The sequence below is a fragment of the Haliotis cracherodii genome, unplaced genomic scaffold, assembly GCF_022045235.1.
Source record: "Haliotis cracherodii isolate W230 unplaced genomic scaffold, xgHalCrac1.p SCAF_14, whole genome shotgun sequence".
Lineage (NCBI taxonomy): Eukaryota > Metazoa > Mollusca > Gastropoda > Lepetellida > Haliotidae > Haliotis > Haliotis cracherodii.
In genome coordinates, this window is record NW_027266269.1 from 6,095,551 (window position 1) to 6,121,542 (window position 25,992).

At 40.2% G+C, this 25,992-nt stretch overlaps 2 protein-coding genes across 2 annotated transcripts; one reads left to right on the forward strand and one right to left on the reverse strand.

The window, feature by feature from the left end:
- The first annotated feature begins 4,170 nt into the window (after positions 1-4,170).
- LOC139460479 (perlucin-like) lies at positions 4,171-15,171 on the forward strand. The gene is made up of 4 exons (XM_071241959.1): positions 4,171-4,238; positions 12,669-12,766; positions 13,219-13,312; positions 14,931-15,171. Exons 1-4 carry the CDS (start codon positions 4,184-4,186, stop codon positions 15,155-15,157), a joined length of 474 nt encoding a protein of 157 aa, XP_071098060.1. The 5' UTR covers positions 4,171-4,183; the 3' UTR covers positions 15,158-15,171.
- Positions 15,172-17,479: 2,308 nt separating this feature from the next.
- LOC139460480 (uncharacterized) lies at positions 17,480-25,747 on the reverse strand. The gene is made up of 5 exons (XM_071241960.1): positions 25,450-25,747; positions 20,564-20,742; positions 20,045-20,130; positions 19,056-19,254; positions 17,480-17,765 (listed from the first exon to the last, which is right to left on the reverse strand). The coding sequence occupies exons 1-5, from the start codon at positions 25,745-25,747 to the stop codon at positions 17,649-17,651; spliced, it is 879 nt and encodes a 292-aa protein (XP_071098061.1). The 3' UTR covers positions 17,480-17,648.
- Positions 25,748-25,992: the final 245 nt, after the last annotated feature.

Here is a 25,992-nt window from a genome sequence, read left to right on the forward strand (position 1 = left end):
CCCTAGCAATGGACGCGTATCTAAATTCGCTACTGTTCTACTGTCAGCTAGTCACAATTGCAATGAGTTTGGTGAGTTTGGGTGAGTTAATATTTAACGTCGCAACGGCATTATTTCAGCCATATAGCGACGAGACCAAGTTTAACATGTTAACAATTGAGTCATCTATGAAAAGTAATATTTAAAATCAATTCATGCATACTATACTTAAAATAAATTTATGAAACATATTTGAGCATTATATAATACAGTTTTAAAATACCAGTAACCAAAAAGCTAGGCCACCTCGCTGGGGATCACGGGGACTTACAGTACCTCGGCATCCTGCATGATACCCCAGCAGGATTTACGTCATCACTTTAGCTACTGTGGCTGTGCATAATAATAGCCAATATTACAAAATATTCAGCAATGAGTTTGCTTAAAAACACTGGTTGATGATAGTTACATCGATTATGATAGGATTATGTGTCACACAGGAGGAACATATTTTTACGCTACGTTAACCTCCTGGACAGAGCCTTCAATAATGTCAGTTGCTAATAGCATCACACCAAATTTAAAAACAAGTATTTATTTATTCACATACATATTTAAAAATTATTATACAGACCAATTTCTTTCAGATAGCTGATGATAAGATGCCCGCTGACACGGGAAAAGAGATCTTTCAGATTTACGCTTTGATAACTTGCCCAGACTGGACCCAAGTAGAATGATTCATGCATGTACGTCCAGCAACAGAACACAAATTTAAACGGGCCGACCTTGTGTTTATGGTCTTGTGAACACAGGTCAATAGCACTTTCTCAAGATTCACATCACACTGTTTTGTTTTATCTCAATATTCATTTCAAGTTTGTCAAATTCAACTGGTACCTGCTCCCGTGATGCGGGCTTAACGGGTTGCACATGTGTGGGTCGGTCGTGCACACGTGTGCTCAACCCATGTGCATCCAGATGAACACTCGTTTCACGCGTGTTACACGCGTTCTCAAAGCGTGAAAGGGGAATGAACATCTAGGCAGTTGTGTGTAATTCCTGTCGACACTGCTGATTTATTCTTATAAAACTTGGGGTTGAAAAATGAATTGTCAAGTGTTTCCCGGACTCCAAAACAATATGCCATTTATGATCTATCTTTGTCTTTTACACTGAACCATGAGTTGGGTTTACTCTAGTGCAGCAGATTGTGTTAACACTTGTTTATGGGACCCAACATATGGAAAGATATAGGAGCGATCACTACTGCACATTGCAGTTGAAGTGTGGTGGTAAATTATAAACTTTACAGCGGCATTTCACTGAATATGCTGATGGTGGTTGGGTGGGGGAGGGTTGGGGCGGTGGAGGTGTGGTGGTGGTGGTGGTGGTGGTGGTGGTGTGTGTGTGGTTGGGTTTTTTTTGGTGTGGGGTGGTGGGGGGGGGGTGGTGGTGGTGGTGGCTTGAGCAGCTCAGTCGTCGAGTGGGAAGGAACTGGCTGAGCGGGGTAGCGTCCCGAAAACGAGCCAGAAACCGATGATCGTTGTTTCGATTATATTTCTACGTCTATCAACACCATGCACCGTGTAATTGAACAGTCAATCCTGTGATTGGCAACATGAGCATCAGTCTATGCAGTTAAGATTCTTCTCTTTATGACCAGCAAGGGTTGCTGAAGACCTATTGTAACCTGTTTTGTTAAATGAATGAGCATGTCTCATGACATGTGTTTGTGGTATATTCTTGCTTTGAACCGGGATGTCATTGATGGGATGAACGATATGTTTGCCATGTTCAAATTGAATGCTAAACAGAAATTGGTCTGTATTGTTGACCACAAGGTCTGTTGTATTGATTGTCAGTGAGCCTATCATATACTTTTCATCGCTATTTCGTCTTTTACGCCTAATGGGATCTGTTTTTCGTATAAACAAGACTGGTTACTCACTGGTGTTGACATTTGATAGTACATTGCATCTGTCATGTTCAGCCGCTATACCATTCACTCACTCACTCACTTAAATGTAAATGTTTACGGACCCCTGAAGATCCTGGGAATATTATGTCTTCAGCTATCCATGCTTGCCGGGCTGAAGCGTCCCGAAGGCGAGCCAGAAACCGATGATCGTTGTTTCGATTATAGTTCTACGTCTATCAACACCATGCACATGCCCGTGGGTTTCGGCAAGTAGTAAACATCCGAGACCTGCATCTCTTTTGGACCCTCACACATCATACATTAGTCGTGTCGCGCTATCGAAAGATATGCTTGTTGATTTGTTTGTTCTTTAACGCCGCACTCAGCAATATTCCAGCGACGGCGGGTTGTGTAATTGACCAGACAATCCTGTGATAGGCAACATGAGCATCAGTCTATGCAGTTAAGATACTTCGCCTCTTTACAACCAGCATGGGTTGCTGAAGACCTATTGTAACCCATTTTGTTAATGAATAAGCAGTGTCAGTGAGTATGGTTTTATGCAGCTTTTAGCAATATTCCAGCAATATCACGGCGGGGGACACCAGATATGGGCTTCACACATTGTACCCATGTCGGAAATCGAACCCGGGTCTTCGGCGTGACGAGCGAACGCTTTAACCACTAGGCTACCCAACCGCCCCTTGAATAACCATGTCTCATAACATGTGTTCGTGGTATATTCTTGCTTTGAACCGGGATGCCATTGATTTGAATGAACCATGTGGCGTGCGTCTTGTGTGCGGAAAGATATGTTTACCATGTTCTCGGGCATTTGAATTTTAAATGCTTAAAAGACATTAGTCTGTATTGTTGATATGGGTTGAAATATCATGTTGATGTGGTTGTCAACATGTGTTTATTTTTTACCATAAGTTCTGTTGTATTGATTGTCAGTGAGCCTATCATATACTTTTCATCGCTTTTTGACTTTTACGCCAAAAGGGATCTGTTTTTCGTATAAGCAAGACTGGTTACTCTCTGGTGTTGACATTTGATAGTATATTGCATCTGTCATGTTCAGCCTTTATACCATTCACTCACTCACTCACTTAAATGTAAATGTTTACGGACCCGTGAAGGTCTGAGGTAGAATAGGTCTTCAGCAGCCTATGCTTGCCCTAAAAGGCGACTATGCTTGTTGTAAGAGGCGACAAACTGGATCGGGTGGTCCGACTCGCCGACTTCCGTCGGTCGTAAACATTTTGTTTGTTTGTTTCTTTGTTGTTTAATGCCACCCTCAGCAATATTCCAGCTATATGACGGCGGTCTGTAAAATAATCGAGTCGGGACCAGGCAATCCAGTGATTGACATCATGAGCATCGATACACGCAATTTGGATCGATGACATGTATCAACCAAGTCAGCGAGCCTGACCACCCGATCCCGTTAGTCGCCTTTTATGACAAGCATAGTCACCTTTTACGGCAAGCATTGGTGGTTGAAGACCTTTTCTACCCCGGAATCTTCACGGATCTGAAGGAATGAAAGTATTCATGCTTAACTGACAGATACTTGTCAAAACTGGGTTCGAAAAATGAAAACTTAGTGAATACTGCGTGAAATGGGGACATGTTTCCTCAGAAACTACTGAAGTTACATGAATGAAGGTTTGCGTGCTCATCTTAGAGATACCTCTCAAGACTGAGTTATTTTTGCCAGAGAAGGGGCCTATTGTGTGTATTAATTTCACATTTGATCATTTTTTTCTGATGACATAAAGCGGCCCATCTCTCCCTAAGGCTTTATAAGATAATAGTTTATACTCACCATTATTTGAACCAACACAACCCTAATGTCCCCCATGGCGGGGGATGGGAATGATACTGTTTTCTTGTTCATCTGAACCTTTGGGAAAATATTTGTTGTTTTCAATTTCCCACAAGCTGTATTGTTTTTAAAAACACACTGGATTATTTATTATAACATAACACCTGATATCCTGGACAGTAATAACGCCATGTACTGCAGAAATAAAAACCGAAGTCAGGTGTGAAACGTGCTCAAATTATGTGCAGCAGCTGGTGTCTGGGGCGGACATGAGTCTGATTTCGAAATGCAATACCTATAAGTGTTAGGTCCTTGATCATATACCTGTCACACTCCCATCAGGTGAATATTGAACACGCTCTCTCTTTTCCCGGATCTTTGTTGCAATATTTAAAAGCTGAGTTGGCGAGTCCCTGTCAGATTGCAGCTGTACACGGCTGACACCCAGAACCATGCGGCTCCAGATCCTGGCTGTACTTCTGTGCTCACTGGCATCAGCTACTGCAGGTAACTACTTACATTTACACATTGACGTGAGTTTGGTTTTACGCCGCTTTTAGCAATATCAGGGACGGGGACACCAAATATGGGCTTACATTGTACCCGTCTCGGGAATCGAACCCGGGTCTTCGGCGTGAGGAGCTAGGCTACCCGACCGCCCCTAACAGGGGAGGGTGATATATTGCATGTGTGTGGCAGTTAACTAGGGCGGACGTATGTCGGTTATGTATCCTAATGTCACAATTTTACATTTATACGCACTCGGTTAACTGACTCTCAGCCGACCTGTCTCCCCATGCAAAGTAACAATAAGTACCATCTTTTAACGTATTTTTATTTATTATGAATAATGTATCTATGATTAAAACTTACATGTGTATGTATTCTTTTGGTGCTAAATATTGTTCTCTTTTCAATGCAGAACTGAGCGCGCATCTTTTATATACTGCATGTTTATCGTCAGTTTACCATGCAAATTTATATGTTTGTACTAGCGAAGATATTGAGTGAAACGGCATTGGTAGATGTCAATATTTTGAGCGGCTCGTCGATCTGAATTAAGGAAACACCGACAATTGCCTTTGAACAAAGTATAGGGTTACATATGGTCAAACGTGCTTTCCCAACATCTGTATGTTTAACTCGCATATAGCAGCGCATGGAAGTGAGCGAAAATAAGGGGTCTCCCGGACATATGAAGAAGTAAGCCTTACAATGTTTAGTTGTACACACTGGTAAGGCATCACTCCGCTCATTGTGATGCAAATGATATGACAGATACAGAAGAAGGGTCACATTTGTCCCCCGTTGTCCCTAAACGTTGAACGTTCTTTTTGGCGTGTTTGCCTTACCCATCATTGGGTCCTGCTATCACCTATCACCGCTTACTTACTGCTAAGTGATGGCTTCCATTTGCCCATTGCTAATCACCTATCAGCGCTAACTAACTGCTAAGTGATGGCTTCCATTTGCCCATTGCTAATCACCTATCAGCGCTAACTAACTGCTAAGTGATGGCTTCCATTTGCCCATTGCTAATCACCTATCAGCGCTAACTAACTGCTAAGTGGTGGCTTCCATTTGCCCATTGCTAATCACCTATCAGCGCTAACTAACTGCTAAGTGGTGGCTTCCATTTGCCCATTGCTAATCCCCTATCAGCGCTAACTAACTGCTAAGTGATGGCTTCCATTTGCCCATTGCTAATCAACTATCAGCGCTAACTAACTGCTAAGTGATGGCTTCCATTTGCCCATTGCTAATCACCTATCAGCGCTAACTAACTGCTAAGTGGTGGCTTCCATTTGCCCATTGCTAATCACCTATCAGCGCTAACTAACTGCTAAGTGATGGCTTCCTTTTGCCCATTGCTAATCACCTATCAGCGCTAACTAACTGCTAAGTGGTGGCTTCCATTTGCCCATTGCTAATCACCTATCAGCGCTAACTAACTGCTAAGTGGTGGCTTCCATTTGCCCATTGCTAATCACCTATCAGCGCTAACTAACTGCTAAGTGGTGGCTTCCATTTGCCCATTGCTAATCACCTATCAGCGCTAACTAACTGCTAAGTGGTGGCTTCCATTTGCCCATTGCTAATCACCTATCAGCGCTAACTAACTGCTAAGTGATGGCTTCCATTTGCCCATTGCTAATCAACTATCAGCGCTAACTAACTGCTAAGTGATGGCTTCCATTTGCCCATTGCTAATCACCTATCAGCGCTAACTAACTGCTAAGTGATGGCTTCCATTTGCCCATTGCTAATCACCTATCAGCGCTAACTAACTGCTAAGTGATGGCTTCCATTTGCCCATTGCTAATCACCTATCAGCGCTAACTAACTGCTAAGTGATGGCTTCCTTTTGCCCATTGCTAATCACCTATCAGCGCTAACTAACTGCTAAGTGATGGCTTCCATTTGCCCATTGCTAATCACCTATCAGCGCTAACTAACTGCTAAGTGATGGCTTCCATTTGCCCATTGCTAATCACCTATCAGCGCTAACTAACTGCTAAGTGATGGCTTCCATTTGCCCATTGTTAATCACCTATCAGCGCTTACATACTGCTAAGTGATGGCTTCCATTTGCCCATTGCTAATCATCTATCAGCGCTAACTAACTGCTAAGTGATGGCTTCCATTTGCCCATTGCTAATCACCTATCAGCGCTTACATACTGCTAAGTGATGGCTTCCATTTGCCCATTGCTAATCACCTATCAGCGCTAACTAACTGCTAAGTGATGGCTTCCATTTGCCCATTGCTAATCACCTATCAGCGCTAACTAACTGCTAAGTGATGGCTTCCATTTGCCCATTGCTAATCACCTATCAGCGCTTACATACTGCTAAGTGATGGCTTCCATTTGCCCATTGCTAATCACCTATCAGCGCTAACTAACTGCTAAGTGATGGCTTCCATTTGCCCATTGCTAATCACCTATCAGCGCTTACATACTGCTAAGTGATGGCTTCCATTTGCCTATTGCTAATCACCTATCAGCGCTAACTAACTGCTAAGTGATGGCTTCCATTTGCCCATTGCTAAGCACCTATCAGCGCTAACTAACTGCTAAGTGATGGCTTCCATTTGCCCATTGCTAATCACCTATCAGCGCTAACTAACTGCTAAGTGATGGCTTCCATTTGCCCATTGCTAATCACCTATCAGCGCTAACTAACTGCTAAGTGATGGCTTCCATTTGCCCATTGCTAATCACCTATCAGCGCTAACTAACTGCTAAGTGATGGCTTCCATTTGCCCATTGCTAAGCACCTATCAGCGCTAACTAACTGCTAAGTGATGGCTTCCATTTGCCCATTGCTAATCACCTATCAGCGCTAACTAACTGCTAAGTGATGGCTTCCATTTGCCTATTGCTAATCACCTATCAGCGCTTACATACTGCTAAGTGATGGCTTCCATTTGCCCATTGCTAAGCACCTATCAGCGCTAACTAACTGCTAAGTGATGGCTTCCATTTGCCCATTGCTAATCACCTATCAGCGCTTACATACTGCTAAGTGATGGCTTCCATTTGCCCATTGCTAATCACCTATCAGCGCTAACTAACTGCTAAGTGGTGGCTTCCATTTGCCCATTGCTAATCACCTATCAGCGCTAACTAACTGCTAAGTGATGGCTTCCATTTGCCCATTGCTAATCACCTATCAGCGCTAACTAACTGCTTAGTGATGGCTTCCATTTGCCCATTGCTAATCACCTATCAGCGCTAACTAACTGCTAAGTGATGGCTTCCATTTGCCCATTGCTAAGCACCTATCAGCGCTAACTAACTGCTAAGTGATGGCTTCCATTTGCCCATTGCTAATCACCTATCAGCGCTTACATACTGCTAAGTGATGGCTTCCATTTGCCCGTTGCTAATCACCTATCAGCGCTAACTAACTGCTAAGTGATGGCTTCCATTTGCCCATTGCTAATCACCTATCAGCGCTAACTAACTGCTAAGTGATGGCTTCCATTTGCCCATTGCTAATCACCTATCAGCGCTAACTAACTGCTAAGTGATGGCTTCCATTTGCCCATTGCTAATCACCTATCAGCGCTAACTAACTGCTAAGTGATGGCTTCCATTTGCCCATTGCTAATCATCACCATTTATCTGTTGGCTTCCCATGTTAAGTTTCCACCTTTGTTATCTTATTACTTTTGTTGTTCCTACCAGTACATATATATGTTCTCTGCTTCATAGCATTAATTCACCCGATGAAGGAGTAAGTATATACTCCGAATATTATTTGGGTTGTTGTTTTACGCCGCACTCAGCAATATTCCAGCTATATTCTGTAAATAATCGAGTCTGGAACAGACAATCTAGTGATTTACATCATGTCATCGATCCACGCAATTGGGATCGATGACATGCATCAACCATGTCAGCGAGCCTGACCACCTGATCCCGTTAGTCGCCTTCTACGACAAGCATAGTCGCCTTTTATGGCAAGCATGGGTTGCTGAAAACTATTCTACCCCAGACCTTCCCTGTAGGATATACTCCGAAACATTATGTTGAGGTTACATTATCTTTAGTTTTGTATTAATTTGAAATTGAAAATAGAGAGATTTTTCATGTTTTACTACACATTTTTGCCCATCATTCGATATAAATAATTTTGCTATTTTTTATTTCTTCTATTGTAGATTTCCTGTGTCAGCACATTGTTGTTTTTGTTGTAAAATGAGCATTCAGATATCAAAAATGACTTGTTTAGAGACATGTGTTTGATTTACTTAATATTGACACATAAATGTGCAATTTACAACCAAAAAACTTGTCTACCATCACAGGAAATCACCACAACCAGCATTTTCTCATGCATAAGTGACGTCTTGTGAAGAAAAATGTGCTTTATTCTACCTTGGGGAGGCGTTACTCATTAAAAATAGGTTGGAGGCTACTCTATTAAAACAGATGAGGACGAACCCCCAAAGTGTATTCCTTGTAAAGAAAGGTTCACCGTCAAGCATATTTTGCTTGACTTTGTCGACTTTACAATCGCAAATGATTAACATTATCAAACAATAAATCTGAATTATATTTTTTCCCGTATAAGCGTATAAATTTGCCTGTATCATATTTGTTTTATATATGTAAATAACAAATTGTTTGCTTTTAAATTTGGTGGCATGCGTTTATCAACAAAGATTATTGAAGGCTCTGCCCAGGAGATAGAAGTACCGTAAAATAATTGTCCCCGGGTGTTACGTAATTCCTGTCATAATCGATGTAACTATCATCAACCAGTGTTTTAAGCCAACTCATTGCTGAGCATTTCTATAATATTGCCTTGTATTGTGCACAACCACCAGTAGCTAAAGTGATGACGTAAATCCTGCTGTGGTATCCTGCAGAGGCAGCTTATGTCCCAATGATCCCAATTGCAATTTATCAACATTTTACTGGACAATAATAGGCCATTGTATGCATACATGAAATTATCGAGTATATTTCTGTGATATTCGCTGCCTGCTTAAGTGTGTCTCGTCCTACACTGTCGTTGATCGTTTCTGATGCTATCCAGCATTGGATTTTCCGATAAAAAGCGTTCGCTTGTCACTCATCTAAGACCCAGGTTCAATTCCCCATTTGGGTACAATTTGTGATATCTTTTACGAGTAGTTCAATCAGTGCTTGGCACTGACATGAGATCGATCCAGTCTCAGCCAATAAGCCCCGTCCCCTAGCTTAAAGCTTCCGTCTTAGTTTCTGACGTTAGTGGGAAAAAACATTCGCGTGGTTCACTTTGGCGTCACAGACGGCGGGACTTTTATTTACGTGAGCGATGAATTGGGTTTGGCATAGTTTGATACTAGTCATTTGCCAAAGAGGTCTAAAGAAAGGGGTTATTCATATTTTGTTGTGGGTTATATCTTAAATTAGTTTTTTAAATTGTATGTGGTGAGTAAAAATGACGTATATGTTCCGTAACGGTCATTGAGGAAGGCAATGCTGAATATGTGAAGCGCATTACTTCGAGCACATCAGGCAGGGCACAGATAAGTAATTAATACATTATTCTACCATGAATCTGGAACATACGTGATTCTGATTGGTCAATCAGAGGCTATTAAATCACTATAAACCCCCTCTGATTGAAACAGCTGGTTTGACGGCCGCATCACTGCAGAAGCTAATATAAATATAATAGTACTTTCTTCTGTCATTGTCGGTAGGCATATTTAAATAATTATATCATACACATAAGAAAGAGAATTGATAGAATTTAGAAGTGAAACACATAAGAAAGAGAATTGATGGAATTTAGAAGTGTTACATATAAGAAAGAGAATAGATGGAATTTAGAAGTGAAACACATAAGAAAGAGAGTTTATGGAATTTAGAAGTGATACAAGGGAGATAATGTTTTCCATTTGCCCATTGCTGTTTCCATTCTTTTACCTATCCGTACTAATTACCCCCGGCCTCCCGTTTGCCCCTTGCCCATTGCAAATTACCAACCAGTGATAATTTAAGTCCTGGCTTCCAGTTGTCCATACCTTACAGCTCTCTGCCTCATAGCATTCATTCACCTGATGAAGGAGTACTCCGAAACGTTGTGTTCCTAATGATAAAGAAGTTGACATCCATAAATTCTCTTCACTATATATATATATGGTGATATATATTAGGGAAGAGAATTTATGGATGTCAACTTAAATATATATATTTGAAGAGAAATGTGCCATTTAACACGGTACGTTGGTTCTTGTACCATGAATTATATAGTGTTTATTTGCCTAGTCTACTGTTCAAGCATATGGGCCTGACTTTGATATCCTATTAATCAATTCACCGATTGGAACAATTATTGATTACTTTTGTTTGTTTCTTCGTTGATTATCGCAGCAGTCACCAATATTCCAGCTATATGACGACGGTCTGTAAATAATCTAGTCTAGACCATACAATCCAGTGATTGACATCATGAGTATCGATCCAATCAAACGGGATACGATGACAAGCATCAACCAAGTCCGTGAGCCTGTCCGCCCTTTCCGTTTAGTCGGCTCTTACGACAAGCATAGTGGCTGAGTTGCTGAAGACCTGTTCTACACCGGATCAATTACGGGTCAATTACTTGATTAGACTATAATTCATATCATTACATTACCATCATTAGATATCATTCCAGTAAATTTATGAAAATCACTTCGAAATTGCTTTTAATCATTGAGTTATTTCACTAGAATGTATATTAATATACCTACCAGTAGATATGTTGAACGTGAATGAAATGTCTCAACATGGAACTTTTAAACTGTTATTCCAATCTGTCAGAACATTGCAGCAATTCAATTTTCTTCTCACCAAATATATTCCTCTTCTTTCTAGACACTGGAGGAATATGATGAAGGAATGAGAACTCATGTGATTATTACTGAAAGCTTTTGCGTAACCGAAAACCATTGAAAATGACTAAATTTCCATGTTTATTGGTGAAATTCGGAATTCGGAATTTGTGTGATTTTAAAACTAAAACATATCTAAAAATCTGTAAAATATTATAATATTTAAGAGAGTGAGAAAACATTTATACCAGATTGTGCTCTGGTTTAAATAATGGTTTGATTTCTATCTGCACAGACGGAAATCAAATGACTGTCGTATTTATTCACACTTTGCAACAGCTGTTTAGCAATATGAGCTGCTGACTATGCCCCATAATTGGCGAAAATGGTAAATCAATAATTATTTTTTAGTTATTAACACTATCCTTGTTTATAAAATGTGCAAAATCGTAACTAACTACTTGATGTCATTTACTCGTTTTCAACATGCATTTTACGCAAAAGTGTGGGAATTCGTGCAAATGGGCTTGGGAAAAAGAATACATCACGCTCTTAGCGATACCTAATGGGTATCACGTGTCAGAACTGTACAAACCGTAGGCACATCGCGTCAAAGACCTCATTTGACCCAGAAGTAAGTCTGACAAAACAGAAAAAGCGTGCTCGGCCTTCTAATTTGATCAAACCGACGCATGCGCCAGTTTTGATTTCCAAGCTGGATCGGTCTGTTCCTATAAATATATTAACCCCTATATTGTCCTTTGAAGCGGAAATTATTTTTCTCTTAAACATCCACTCTACTTTGGCGGTGGGGAAGTATTGCGAGAAAAGCTTTCGCTCGTGACGCTGAAGTCCAATTTGCTCAGTTTATTCTTAAAGCCATCCACACTCACTCACCCACTTTACACCTGATATTGCTTGACTGATGAAGCTAAAATATGGAATGCATTTATATTCTTATTGTATTGCGTTCAAATTATTGTGATTTAAAGAACATACATTTCCACAAAAGATTTAGAAACCATAATCTCAAGAACTACAAGATGCAGAATGCCCTAACTTTGTGTCAATGTTAATAGCTACAAGGCTATCCATATGTAAAGTCATGTTATTTTATTCAAATTATTGTGATTTAATTTTATGGGTATATTTCTTAAAAATATTTTGAAAATCAAATTTTACGCAAAATTTAGAAATCATAATCTCAAGAACCACAAGATGCAGAAAGCTTAAACATTGTGTGAATGGTAATAGCTATAGGAACATCAAACTGTGTTGTTCAAGGCATTATAATTAGCTTCTGTATCTTCGACTAGGTCAGTTTTCTTTTTCCTCGATTCTAATGCAACAGTTTTCCTTTAACACACTTCTCTAGGAATCATAGTGTATTAATGTTTCTTAATATTGCAGGTGAACTCTCTCTTTGTGTTTCATTTGATTTTTGTTCTTCGTATAACAGGGATATCCGTTGATCAAGTTTGGGGCAAATCCCGTTAAACATCTTGGTTGAGGTCACTTAAATCATGTGATGATCAAATGTTAGGTTGAGTGATACAAGATGCATGTTTGTGTTTGGCCTACAATGTTTCGAACTTCTGCCATGGTGCGTGCTTTTTTTAGTGTATTCAGGTAGAAAGTCTTGTCCTCTTGGGTTTATGCAGCACAAGAAGTCCTGCTACTGGTTTTCCAACATACATGGATCATTTGCTGAAGCAAGCGTAAGTTGTGAAGCAAGTGTCATGCAAGAAGCAATAAGCCTGTTTCAGAATCTGACAATAATATAACCTGAACAACACTGAACTTGACTGATATAGGGCACAACCAAGGGAAGGACATGTGTGAACACTAAATTGAATGATGCATAAAGTCTACAGATCATATGTAACAACTTGATATAACAATACTCCAGGCACGTAGTGTCAAAGTACTGCACACGGTGCATGACAGTGCAATGCAGTGTGTGGCAAGTTTGAAACTTAAGGAATAAATATATGTGCAATCACTCCTACGGGAATTTATCAGCAAGGCTTTCTTTGCCAACAATGTCTTATTTGTCGCACAGTGGGTTGCTTTTGCTGTAACATACCTTGTTAATTGTTACCTGGATTATATTTGTATCAGGTTGAATATCATTATATTCAAAACATCATTGTGTCTCTGACTGTTTCAGGCTTACTGTTCCTACATGGAGAGCCATCTCGTAAGGATAAATAACAAAGATGAGGACGGCTTCCTAAGAAGTTATGCCGTTAGAAGAGGCAAAGGTGAAATGTTTGGTACTCATTCATATCTGATATATACTATTCGTCAGTGTGGTCAACGTCGGAGTCTGTAAACACCTAACACTCATAAACTGTGAGACCGTTCTTAATTTATCCGCCGTATTTAAACATTTAGGGCATTTGAGGAAAAAAATATTCTAAATACAATTTGGTATATGAGTAGTGGAGTGGTGGGGGTTTGCAAATGTACACATGAATTGATCTCTGAAGTCGGGCTATACTCACAGAATGCGTTAAAATCACTCTGAAATGTTATGCGGTTGTCTGACACTTTTATGGGGTCTTGTGGAAGGGAATGTTTCAAAACTGAAAGTTTTTAAGAGAAATGCATTTCTTATTTCCAGAAGGTGTTTAAAGTTAAAGTTCAGAAATGAAACGTTGTATAAACTTGGCTTTCTGTTAAGCAACATACATAGAGGTTATCACGCGAGTGTGTTTGGGGATGGTAAATATCCTGCATTAGGAATAAACATTGTATTTAGCGAGCCTTGGTGAGCTAAATACATAGTGTTTATTCCTAATACAGGACATTTACCATACCCAAACACACAAGCGTGATAACCTCTTTATCATATAATGTCATTCTTTAATTCTGTGCTTCAAGATCGCTTTCCCTCTCTCGCAAACATTACCGAAACATTGCGAGTTTTCCTGGAATGCGCGCATTAATATTCATTACGCCACAGGGTAAGTGATGTGTCAGTCCGACAGTGACAGTAGCCAATATAGTTCCAACTGAAATCTGTTTTTTATACAGTGGCGAAGAAACATATGCGCAAAACAACAATTGTTTTTAATTGCCTTTCGCGGCAATCCATCGGTCTGTCCGCTAGAGTAACTGCCCTTTGTCAAAGGGACAAAGGGAAGCTACTCTAACCCTAGTCTATGAGACGTCACGGCCACGGTCAGACGTTGTTGACAGTCGGTCAGTCCTGTCATAACGTTAAGAAGTGTAGTCAGATGTACACACAGCGACAAAACGAAAAAGGTAACAATTCAGACATGTTTCGGCCAAATCCAACTATTTTGATTTGTGGAGAAGGTTTCAAGCCGCAGAGGTCTACAAGCACATGGCTACTGATCCCGCTTGGCTAGGCCTAGTGCCCTCGCAAAATCGTTTCGAAATTTATATTTCCAAAGTTGCCAAAACTAATAAAATGCCTTAGCTACGTCACAGTTAGACACTGATTTTCAGTATATTAGACTGTTCTTTGGATAATGGTAGCAATTATCCCTGTAGTTTATCCAGATTTCCGATAGTTATTTCTGACTCGATCGCCGAATGACGAGGGCGACGCCATGTTTGTTTATAAACAGTGAAAGTAGTCCCTACATGACCTTTGATATTTGCATCTCTGTCCGCATATGACCCCAACGGATATCGTTTTTATCCGTTGGCTTTATCCTGCCGAGAAACCCACCCATTATATGATAAATATTAATATACATGCATGCGTACCTAACTACCTTAATACCGACTTTTGGCGTAGTATTTACAGTTGCCTTCATATAAAGTTGGACTGTAATAACATGGCGCCGTCTTTAAATATCTGTATGGTCGAATGAAAGTGCAATTTTATTGGTTCTAATTTGTTTATAGCTGAGAAGTATTGGCTTGGTGCGACTGATCTGAACCTGGAGGGGAGATGGCTGTGGGAGGGTCGGCGTCCTATGGTCTACAGCAACTGGTCTCCACATCAACCTGATAATTACAAGGGGAAAGAACATTGTCTGGAAATGAAACGGGCCTATAGTAACTATATATGGAACGATGCTTCGTGCCATGGGTACAGTAAGTCGCACTTCATTTGCGAAAAGGAAATCTGATGTCAGTCAGTAACATAAGTGAAAGTCAGTCGATAATAAAATACGACTGAAACATGGTTTTGTGTTGATTTTAAAGTGCGTGAATGGGTGTGTGTGAGTGAATGTAAGGAATTAAGTTGCGATCGATGACATGCTACAACATCGTCAGCGAGCCTGACCACCCGATCCCGTTTGTCGCCACCTACGACAAGCATAGTCGTCTTGGGTTACCGAAGACCTATTCTTCCCCAGATGTTCACTGATCTGACATAATTCAACGATGGTCCATTCTCTTCCAAGGATTTATCCACATGACTTAGAAATGAAAGATACCAGCAGAATCGCTTCATTATATTGGCAGTTTCATAATTAGATATATGCATAACGAGTCATTGATGACCCTATCCATCAGACAACTTTCGCTTGTGTCCAGCAATATTCAAGGAGCTACAGCTACAGCTCTTGTTGTGTAGAATTCACAGTATGTGGGTTATAGTCATTGGCAAGGGGTCAAGAACAAGATTTTCGTTCCCACAGTTTCCTTAAGAAAAAAACACATGTGGTTTTCAAGTAATTCAATCTGTCATTTTATAGTCTTTAATAGTGATACATCGGCTTCGCAGATTACCTGAATGTCTTACACATGTTACCAAGAAGCCCAGCGGTGACACCTTGCTAATGGCAGCCCGTTCCTCATTCTTCCAGAAGAGCATGGCGTAATCGCTGCAGATTCTGTGGACATGGTTGTCGTTAACATAAATATCTGTGTGTCTCATCCCACGGAGCTAACCTTGACGGCCATGGCAGTACGTTTATGAGCTCTCAGGAAATCAGTGAAGACTACCGCTGTGTGGGGAGGAGCATTGCCATCATGAGAAATGGCGCCTGGTGCTTGCAGTCCAGGGACAACGTAAAGTGAAAGCTCCCTCACCATGACACCATCTCCACCGAATCTTTCATCTAGTATGCCACACTCGTTACAACACTTACTCTGTCACCGATACACATCAATCCGCCAGTCTCTCCTTTACACAAAGGATTCGTCACTTTGCATAAGCCAGTGATGATGTAATCGACACAACTGCAGCCGCGTAGGGCCTTCTTGTAGGGCTTGTCAGTCTGTGCCACGAGTTTGTCAGCTCGTAAACGTTTACATACAGTCTGTGATGGTACGGGTCCTAAACCACGAGTTTCTCAGCTTCTAAACGTTTACAGAGAGTCTGTGCACAAAACCTTACATGACTTTTAAGGAGAATATGTTTTTCTAGTTCCATACATTGTACATACATCCCATACATTCGATGAAATAATTTCTAGAATCCTAATGATCAGGACCAAATATGGTGTAATTTGTTTTATATTAAACCTATGACCAAACACATTGTTTTCGTAATGACACATTGCAACAATGTAATTTTTGAGGCAGGCCAATCTGTTTTCCACAATGTGAAGCATAATTATATTTTTCAAGAATGTGGGGGAACTTTTTTTTTAACAAACAAATCTCAGAATTGAAAAGGGCAAATCAAGGTTAGAAAATAGATGTCACACAAAAATTACCATATCAGTCAGATGATCAAACAATGGTTTGAAAAAGGCAAAGGTCTCATACGAGCTTGTGGATAGGAATGTACTTCAAATTGAAAAAGAACCTATTGAGATCAGTGCCTGGTTTGTTGTTTAACCTTGTACTGACCTATGACGGCGGTCTGCAAGTATTCGAGTCTGGAACAGACAATCCTGTGATTGCTATCATGAACAACGATCCACGCAACGGGTTCCCAATTTTGTCGCTTCTTACAATTGCAGGGGTGTGCTGGGGACACATTCTGCCCTGGAGTCCTCTTGGGGGCACCATGTTTAAGCAACTAAACGTAAAAGCAACGTCTTATTGGCAACATTTATTCACCTACACGGCTACTGGCGATAACGGGTTCACCAATCAATAGAAACAATGAATACAGAAAACTGTAGTGAACTCTGCTGAAATGCTTTCGAAACAGTTGGATCAAACATGTAAGTTGTACCCACAATGGATTCACGCAAAGCGTCTTAATCAGACGTAATTAGGAAATTATACCAAGAAAATAGTTTCAAGTTTCCCAGTTCAAATGAGACATCGAAAATGCAAGAGGGTGAATGAAATTCAACAGTCGTAGTTTAATCAGTTATCAAAATATGCCAAAAAAGGAACTATATATTATTCAGATTAATGTATATCAAATTCATAATGATATATACAGAAATTGGTTCGTAATAGGCCAAAAACATAAAACCATCAGAAGTCTCTGAGCATCTGTCAGAGACACGGTATGTGGGTCCCTCAGCTTCACGGGCCTCGTAGTATTGGCTGTGGTGACATACCTCGAACCTCTTGAACAATTGCAAAGTGTGCCTCACAATCAGGCCACGATGTAACCTGACTTCACTTTTAGAAAAATCGCCAAATAGGTTTTCTATGCTTTGGAAATACATTGTTTTGTCCCAAAATATAGCAAAATATTATTTTCGACTATGGATATTTGATCTGCACTCGTTTGATGAGGCTGAAATGAACAACAAGGGCGACGGCCTCATTTGGAGGGATCCTTATTGGAGCAGCAAGCAGACTGTTGCCATCAAGAGATATCTGAAATGGACAAGAACCAATTCCATCTTACATTAAATTCTAGTGTAAGTTTGACATATTATTGTTTGATATGCATTGGTAAGCATGTCTAAGAAGTTGACGGATGACAAAGTAGACATACTGTATGGATAACAACTTCTTTATTTTCTGGTACGAGTGACGTTATTATTAAACCTACTCATGTTAGTCTCTTTCATGTATGCCTATTGTTGTTACTGTTAATTCTTCACATACAATATAACATTGTGTACCATGTTCAGTATGCAGTCTTGGATCCATACCGAAACGTTGTTATATCAGTATAGTACAAACGTTTTTTTATCCATACATTGTGTCTACTTTGACATGCAAATATTAGTACATATATATGACCCGTGAAGATCCGGGGTAGAATAGGTCTTCCCATGCTTGCCGTAAAAGGCGACTATGTTTGTCGTCATAAAAGGCAACTAACGGGATTGGGTGGTCAGGCTCGCTGACTTGGTTGATGCATGTCATCGATCCCAATTGTGTGGATCGATACTCATGATATCAATCACTGGATTGTCTGGTCAAGACTCGATTCTTTACAGAATATTTATAGCTGGAATATGAGTGAGACGTAAAACAACAACATCAATCAAAACAAACAAACATAAAATATATGCATACATCTTCGAAGACATCTAGGCAGAATAAAAGCCAAAGAAAACAATGGTATTTGTTAAGGTTATTTAAAGACAAATATGCACATCTGAAAGGTCTGGTACTTTCTTCATTCTACATTCAGTGTTTACAATCTTCCGTTGCATCGGGTCAGGACTTGACCATCAGGGATCTGGACAAATTACTGGATTGGTGAAGTATAATCAGGTGAGGTGAGGTGAAATGGGGTTTAGCGTCGTGTCCAAGATTATTGCACTTGTATAGCGACGTGCATGCACGTGTATATGTGTTTGTGTGGCTGCTTGTATCAGTCCGGACTGATGCCGATTTATAGTGCTAGCTCACTGAGATACCATGCCGCAGTTTAACATGAATACCCCACTCAGACACAGTATACTGACTCTGAGCCGACCAGTCCTTGTTTTACCCCTTAAATGCCGAGCGCCAGACAGGGTAACAACAAGTACCTTCTTTTAACGTCTTTTGGTATGACGCGGCTGGGGATCGAACCCCGGACCTTCCGCTCCCCGGGCGTACGCTCTACCATTAGACCACGGAGGCGGTTGAAGTATCAGACGGATGCATCCAGAGTATTAGGGACAACGGCTTCATTTACCCAAACCGATACCTGACTAAACAACATACCAGAAACTGAGTGTCTGTGACTTTAATGGAGAGATTCGAAATCACGTTGGGTGTGAACGGAACGGGTGACTGATTCAGCTCCGTCGACCAGGCCCAAGATAGCCGAGTGTTGTAGGCGATGTCACCTGCGTCCCACCGTACAAAGAAACCCATCACCAGTGTACTATCACCATGTGCTGTCAGCGTCACCCCGTTTCGCCTGAAGAGAAAAGTCTTCAACGATAAAAATCATATCTCTATTCAAACTGTCTATTGTCTGTATAGACGTAAATTAGAGCATGTAGACCTGTGTGGGTCTGGGTTTCCAGTCGTTAGAACTGTGTTCGGGCTCGTTGACTGTAGTGATTGGGTGTCATCGTGGACAGGATTGATTTGCCTGTCCACGCTTTCAGTCTCTGATTTGCCTGGTGTTAGTCCCGTTAACTTACTGGCTGTCTTGGTTTGGGTGACAGTTTGCAGGGTTAAATTATATTCACTCAATCCCGTTTCCTCATCCATAGTATAGCAATTTGCCTGAACTTTCAGACTCTGATGTTTTGTTTTTTTTGTTGGTTGGTTGGTTTGTTGTTTAACGCCGCAAGCAATATTCCAGCTATATGACGGCGGTCTGTAATATAATCGAGTCTGGACCAGACAATCCAGTGATTGACATCATGAGCATCGATCCATGCAATAGGGATCGATGACATGCATCAATCATGTCAGCGAACCTGACCACCCGATCCCGTTAGTCGACAAGCATAGTCACCTTTATCGGCAAGCATGGGTTGCTGAAAACCTATTCTACCCCGGATCTTCACGGGTCCAGACTCTGATGTGCCTTGTATAAGCCCCGATTACCTACAAGCTGCCTTGGTATGGATGATATTTGTCAGTTATAAATGATATTCACTCCTCATCCACGGCATAGCAATTTCCAGAACGATCTTCGTCAATATAAGTGCATCTATTTCCAAATGCTGATTACTGTAAACTTTACAAACGCCTACTTCTCGACTCCATCCGCGGCTACCTCCACGATAATCTCCGTACCATTAGACAGGGGAGCAGGAAGTGGCGTTCTGAACTCTCGCACCTGTTGTAAAGTAGAGAGTGAGCATGTGAATGTTGCATAACAATAAGAGAGGATGCAAGACGTGGCGTTCTAAATATTATTTTTTTCTAAAACACCTTGCAGCAATGTATTTTTTTGTGGCGGACAATCTATTTCTATTGAACTAACTGAAGAATTACTATAAATTTTCATGCATTTTCTGTGATAAATTAATATTTTCGATAAAATCCCAGACGCCCCTCCGCCAAGATGATTAGTACAGAGTGAATGTTGCATTACAACCAAAAAGAGGAGGGGAAGTTGCGTTGTGAATATGGGCTTCCGTTGTAAAGTACGGAGTGTAAAGTATATAGGTCTTTCCAAATCGCTCACGTGTTTTACAGTCTATAACATGAAAAACATGAAGAGATGTATGGATGGATGTACACATAAATGTGTTTGGTTTACTATGTACCTGGTCAACCCAGAGGTTCTGCATGCACCTTCCTACATTTACTGGGACGTTGTCATGGAAACATGTGTCTGACGTGGTCGGTAGGTAGGAGAATCCACTGGGACAGGTGACATCAACGTGGGACTGGTTCCTAACCAGCATCGATACTGCATTCAGGACCCGAAACTCGGTGCAGGGAACTAAACATAACACAGATATCTCCTTATTCTAATTATTCATGGAATAACCATTGAAGTTCTGAGCAAGATATGGAACTGACTTAGTTATATAGACCCGTGAAGATCAGTGGTAGAATTGGTCTTCAGTAGCCCATGCTTGCCGTAAAAGGCGACTATGCTTGTCGTAAGAGGCAACTAACGGGATCGCTTGGTTGATGCATGTCATCCGATCTTAATTGCATGGATCGATGCTCATGGTATTACTCACTGGATTGTCTAGTCCAGACTCGATTATTTACAGACCGCCGTCATATAGCTGGGATATTGCTGAGCGCGGCATTAAACATTAAACATACATTTAGATAAGTTTTATAATGTTGGGTGTTTTTCTTGACAAGTTGTGTGTAGTATTTGGGGATTCCATAGTGATATGGTCCTGGATAGGCTCTGTATGGTGGTGATAGTGGGGATGGCAGTTTTAAAATCCCAGAACACAAAGCTAAGATCACACACAAGTCCGGAATCACGGAACCCAATTTCATCTATAAGAATGACATGACCATCTTTGTTGGACAAGCTGTTGCACATTGGTCATATGAAACGTTGACACATCATGGTTACTTTCATCTGCCAATACACATTTCAACATGGAAAATTCCTCCAAAAGTGTACAAAAATTGAAAAATATTTGTAAAAATACAAATAAAAAATAGGCATGATTGAGGCTGACCAGTAACAGAACACAGTCGCCAGACACTTTGGTTAATCTAAAAGCGTGATATCTTGACTGATGGAATATCAGTAACGGTGGGGCTGAGGTTAGGATGGGTAGAAGAAGGCCTTGAGAGACTCCCAGACAGGATCGAAATGGACGCACCACTGCGTTGAGGAAAAGATTCATTTCTGCACCAAAACGGGTCTGAAATCAAGACGCCCTTCAAGAGGAATGTGGCACAGTTGGGAGGTCGCCAACAGGAGGCATTGCAGATACACCATGTTTTCGAGGCAGGCTTAATTCACTACTTTAGGCTCATAATACAAACAACATGGATAAAAAAATATTAAATGTACATGGTGAAAAACAGCTGAAGGAAAGTACAATTTATGTTACAATCGGTGTATTTTTACGCTTGATGAGAGACAACATGTTTGGAGATGGCGTGGAGAGAGGTGCTATCCGGCAGTCATCAAAGAGACATGGTAGGTGCAGCTGTGGTTGCATGATGGTCTCAGCTGGCATCACATACGATACTGATGATCGGGCAAGGATACATGACCGGTAAACTTTCTGTGGGCCAAATGTTACATCCAGTGGTAATCCCATTTGCCGAGTGCGTTGGTCAGAACTCTGAGTTCCAGGATGACAACTCACCTCCAAACAGAGCTCTTGTTGCTGGCAACTAACGCAGCCAAATCTTCATGTCACCAATTGAACTTTTACAATGTCCTGGCTAATGGTTAAAGCATTCGCTCTTCCCGCTGAAGGCCCGGGTTCGTTTCCCCATGAGGGTACATTACGTGAAGCCCATTCAACTCGTCCCCAAACTTGATATTGCTGGGATCTTCCGTTAAGCAGCGTATAGCCAAAATCACTGATGCACTTACTCTATAAAGGGCATGCACTCAAGTATGCCCGTGCAGTCATAAATATGCAGAATATTGCTGTTCATTGGGAATCCAGAATAGTGTTGGAAGCTGTTTTCATATTTGCATCGAGCTCTGTATGCTTCATTTATGTGCAACGTGATTAACGTCCTGAGGCACTTGCTTCAAGTACGAGTAGCTATATTTTAGATCGTGCAATAATAGATATACTATACTGATAAAGATTTTTAATCTGGCGTACCCTCTCGATGATTCCAAACAAATTAGTGCATAATCAAGGAAATAAGTACACCTGTTTGAAGGCAAGTGTTTTAGGGAGGAAATCACGATGCAGTGTTCGTGGGATTATGATTAATTTACATTATGGCACAGTTGTTAGTGTGGTAAGTTCCGAATCGGGATCTATGAGGAATACACTGTGGAACAGCCCGTAGCTCTGTGTAGCGACATCTCAAACTCAAAATCGTTTATGCAGAGCAGCACAGAGATACGGTTCCCTCAGCTAATTTAACAACAAAATACTTTCAAATGCAGATGTCTTATTCGAATAAAATGGCTTAATAGTAGCAGTAGTAGTGGTTTATTTCAGTAAATCGGGCCACAGGCCCATTTTACAATATATATTCAAGCATTCAAACATGTTGCGCCACAAGTGCATGTAGTAATATCAATACTAATCAGTGTACACCAAAGTGTATCTGAGACCATATACATATTGTGGTAGAATTAGTAGATTATATAATAGACAACTGCTTGCTCCTCATTTTAAGAACAAAGAATGTAAACTTGGCAAGATTATTGATTGTGAAAGCGTTACTGGTGGTAAATAAAGCTTTACATTTATGCTCTGATGGAGATGTATAATAATACCTTGGCAGAAAGTTTCTTCTAAGATCGTCATAGAACGGACAAACTAAACAAACATGGTATTCTGTTTCTACATTTGGAATGATACAAAATGGACAGAGTCTTTCCCATTTTGGAATACCTAACTTTCTACCCTGTGATACCATAAGATCACTGCTCAACGTGCGAAACTGTGAGAGAGTAATCCTAAATGCAGCAATATTCACAACACTTAAATAATTTTCATATTCATTTGATAGCTTAATTGTTTTATACAAATATAATGAAGATAATTTGTCAAGAGATTCAAAGAGACACTGGTTATCAATATCAATACATCTTGTTCTAAAATCGGTTATAAACGAATGGATACACGAAACTGATTGTCTATTCCAAATTTCACCATATCCAAAGGAAAATAACAGATTTTTAACTTTCAGTGCCCAGCAATCTAGACCCTTTTCTGCCCTGTCATACTGGTACACATAGGTGTGATATAATGTACTGTTTTCTTTCTGAGTTAATAAACGCAGCCAGTACTTAATGATTTTCAGATGTTGATTTACTTTTAACGAGTATCTCCCAAGTTCAGCTCTTGCTACAATATTAGGAACAGTTCTTCTCAGTTTCAAAATGAGCTTGCACAATTTATCATGAACATTTAAAATATCTTTAGAGGGATGAAATCCACTTATCTCTGAGCCATATAATAGTATGGGCAGTACTTTAACATCAAAGATACGAAGTAACATTTTCAGGGAAGTTTATGAAAATTGTACATGTGTAATTGTAACAATAATATTACCTTCCAAGCTTGTTGGGATGATATCTTTTGAGTTTTATACCAGGAACCCGAGCTAGAAAAATGTACTCCAAGATATTTATAACTGGGGACTATCTCAAGAGGGCTGCCATTAAGAAAAAACTTTTCATAGCTTTTAAGCCTACCTGCCTTACGAAAAATAATGATTTTACTCTTGGTAGAATTAACCCTTAATTGCCACTTATTGCAATAATCCACCAACTTATCTAAACGTTTTTGTAACCCGAGAACAGTGCTAACAAATAGGATAATGTCAGCTGCAAATAAAAGTATATAGAGATCAAGCAAGTCTAAATTAACACAGTATTTCTTATCCACACTCAAAAACTGTACTATATCATTTACAAAAAATGAAAATAGGAAAGGTGAAAACTGGCAACCTTGCCGTACACCAAAAGGGCAGTCAAAGAAGGGAGTACATCTATTATTAACCAAAACACATGACTTCACATTTTGATACATATTATTCAAAAGTCTAAACATTTTCCCCTTTACATTACCAATCCACAATTTGTAAAATGAAGATGGTCTATGAACAGAGTCGAAGGCTGCTTTCAAATCGATGAAAGCATAATAAAGTCTACTTTTATATAATGATAAGTATTTCTGTATGATAGTATCAATTACAAAAACATTATCTACCGTTTGAAAACCTTTTCTAAACCCTGACTGTTCAGGAAAAATAAAATTTTGATTTTCAGCCCATTTAGAAAGTCTAGTGCACAGAATTTTAGAAAAGATTTTACCCGAGGCTTCGAGTAAAGTGATTGGTCTTAAGTTTATAAAGTGGCTTAATATATGGTAGGGTATAACATAAATACGTAATCAAGCGAGATTCATCCTCAATGCAATATCTGCAAATCATTTCCTATCCCTTTTTCCTATCTTATTGTATCCTACAGTTGAAACGTGAGATGAGGAAATGATATTTTTCTCTCAGTCTCTTTTCATGTTTGTATTGCCCAGATTTCAATGTGTCATACATCAATGTGGATTTGAACCTCTGGAACAAAGTGAGATGAAAATCAAGGGGTACAAGAAATGATTTCCGAGATGGTCAGGGCAAGGAATTGAATTTTGGGAGCATTTTGTAGTCATGACGGCCATATTCCAAATAGGATTCGAACCTCTTGTATAAATTGGGTGTCATTGCTATGACCAAACTTCTGAAGTTTCAGCTTCATGAGTGAACGAGCATATTTTCAAATTTACGACCAGACTTGGAACTACATATGTAGGCGCAGATATAGGTGACATACTGTCACCTACATCGGTGTCCATATTCATTAAATTTCAATGATCATTAAAACAATTGTTCCAGTTTTCTCTGGGACTTTCGGTTTCAGATCAGAAGATTCTTTCCCTTCGTTATTTAAAAGAAAAATGGCTTCTTGGCGGTGGCAATATAGTAATTCAAATGACATAGTGAATGGCATAGTGCGTTAGAAAATTACCTGCATAATACTGCCAGCCTGTCTCTTTATTCCCACCAGAGATTTCGGACAAATAACACAACTGACATCGTTGAGAAGTTGGGTAGTACAGAGCGATGTTGCACTGCAGCTCATGGAAACACATCGGCAGGTATGTAACCTTGTCAGCAACATTGTGTCCAGTGATGAAGGTGACATTAAACACGTGTCCATCCAAACTAACATGATGGAGAAATGTCAGATTACTACATGACTGTAAAGCTGAACTGTAAGAACAGGCTATGGTGAGAACAAAACGAACAAATTCCCACACAGCCATTTTCATGCTTCTCGATTCTGGGAGTGGTTCCTGGCCTCTAGAGAAATGGGGGAGTGTGGTATTGACAGCTGAGTGTGACGATTTATATATTATTTTTGACAACAGGCTACACAATCACGACTCTTGATTTCTCTGGCTTTGATGTTTCATATGGACATCTTAAACATTACACCTGGAACACACCGACCAATGAATTATTGATGAACAGTCCTTACAATGAAGCATGCTTTAGAGAAACTATAAAC

Coding starts and splice junctions, on each gene's coding strand:
- LOC139460480 (XM_071241960.1), bottom strand. CDS start 25,747: ATGGCTGTGTGGGAATTTGTTCGTTTTGTTCTCACCATAGCCTGTTCT. Junction 19,255..20,044: donor GCCGCGGATGGAGTCGAGAA/GTAGGCGTTTGT, acceptor TTTTCTCTTCAG/GCGAAACGGGGTGACGCTGA. Junction 17,766..19,055: donor TCACAGACACTCAGTTTCTG/GTATGTTGTTTA, acceptor TGTCCATTTCAG/ATATCTCTTGATGGCAACAG.
- LOC139460479 (XM_071241959.1), top strand. CDS start 4,184: ATGCGGCTCCAGATCCTGGCTGTACTTCTGTGCTCACTGGCATCAGCT. Junction 4,239..12,668: donor ACTGGCATCAGCTACTGCAG/GTAACTACTTAC, acceptor TGCTTTTTTTAG/TGTATTCAGGTAGAAAGTCT. Junction 13,313..14,930: donor TGCCGTTAGAAGAGGCAAAG/GTGAAATGTTTG, acceptor ATTTGTTTATAG/CTGAGAAGTATTGGCTTGGT.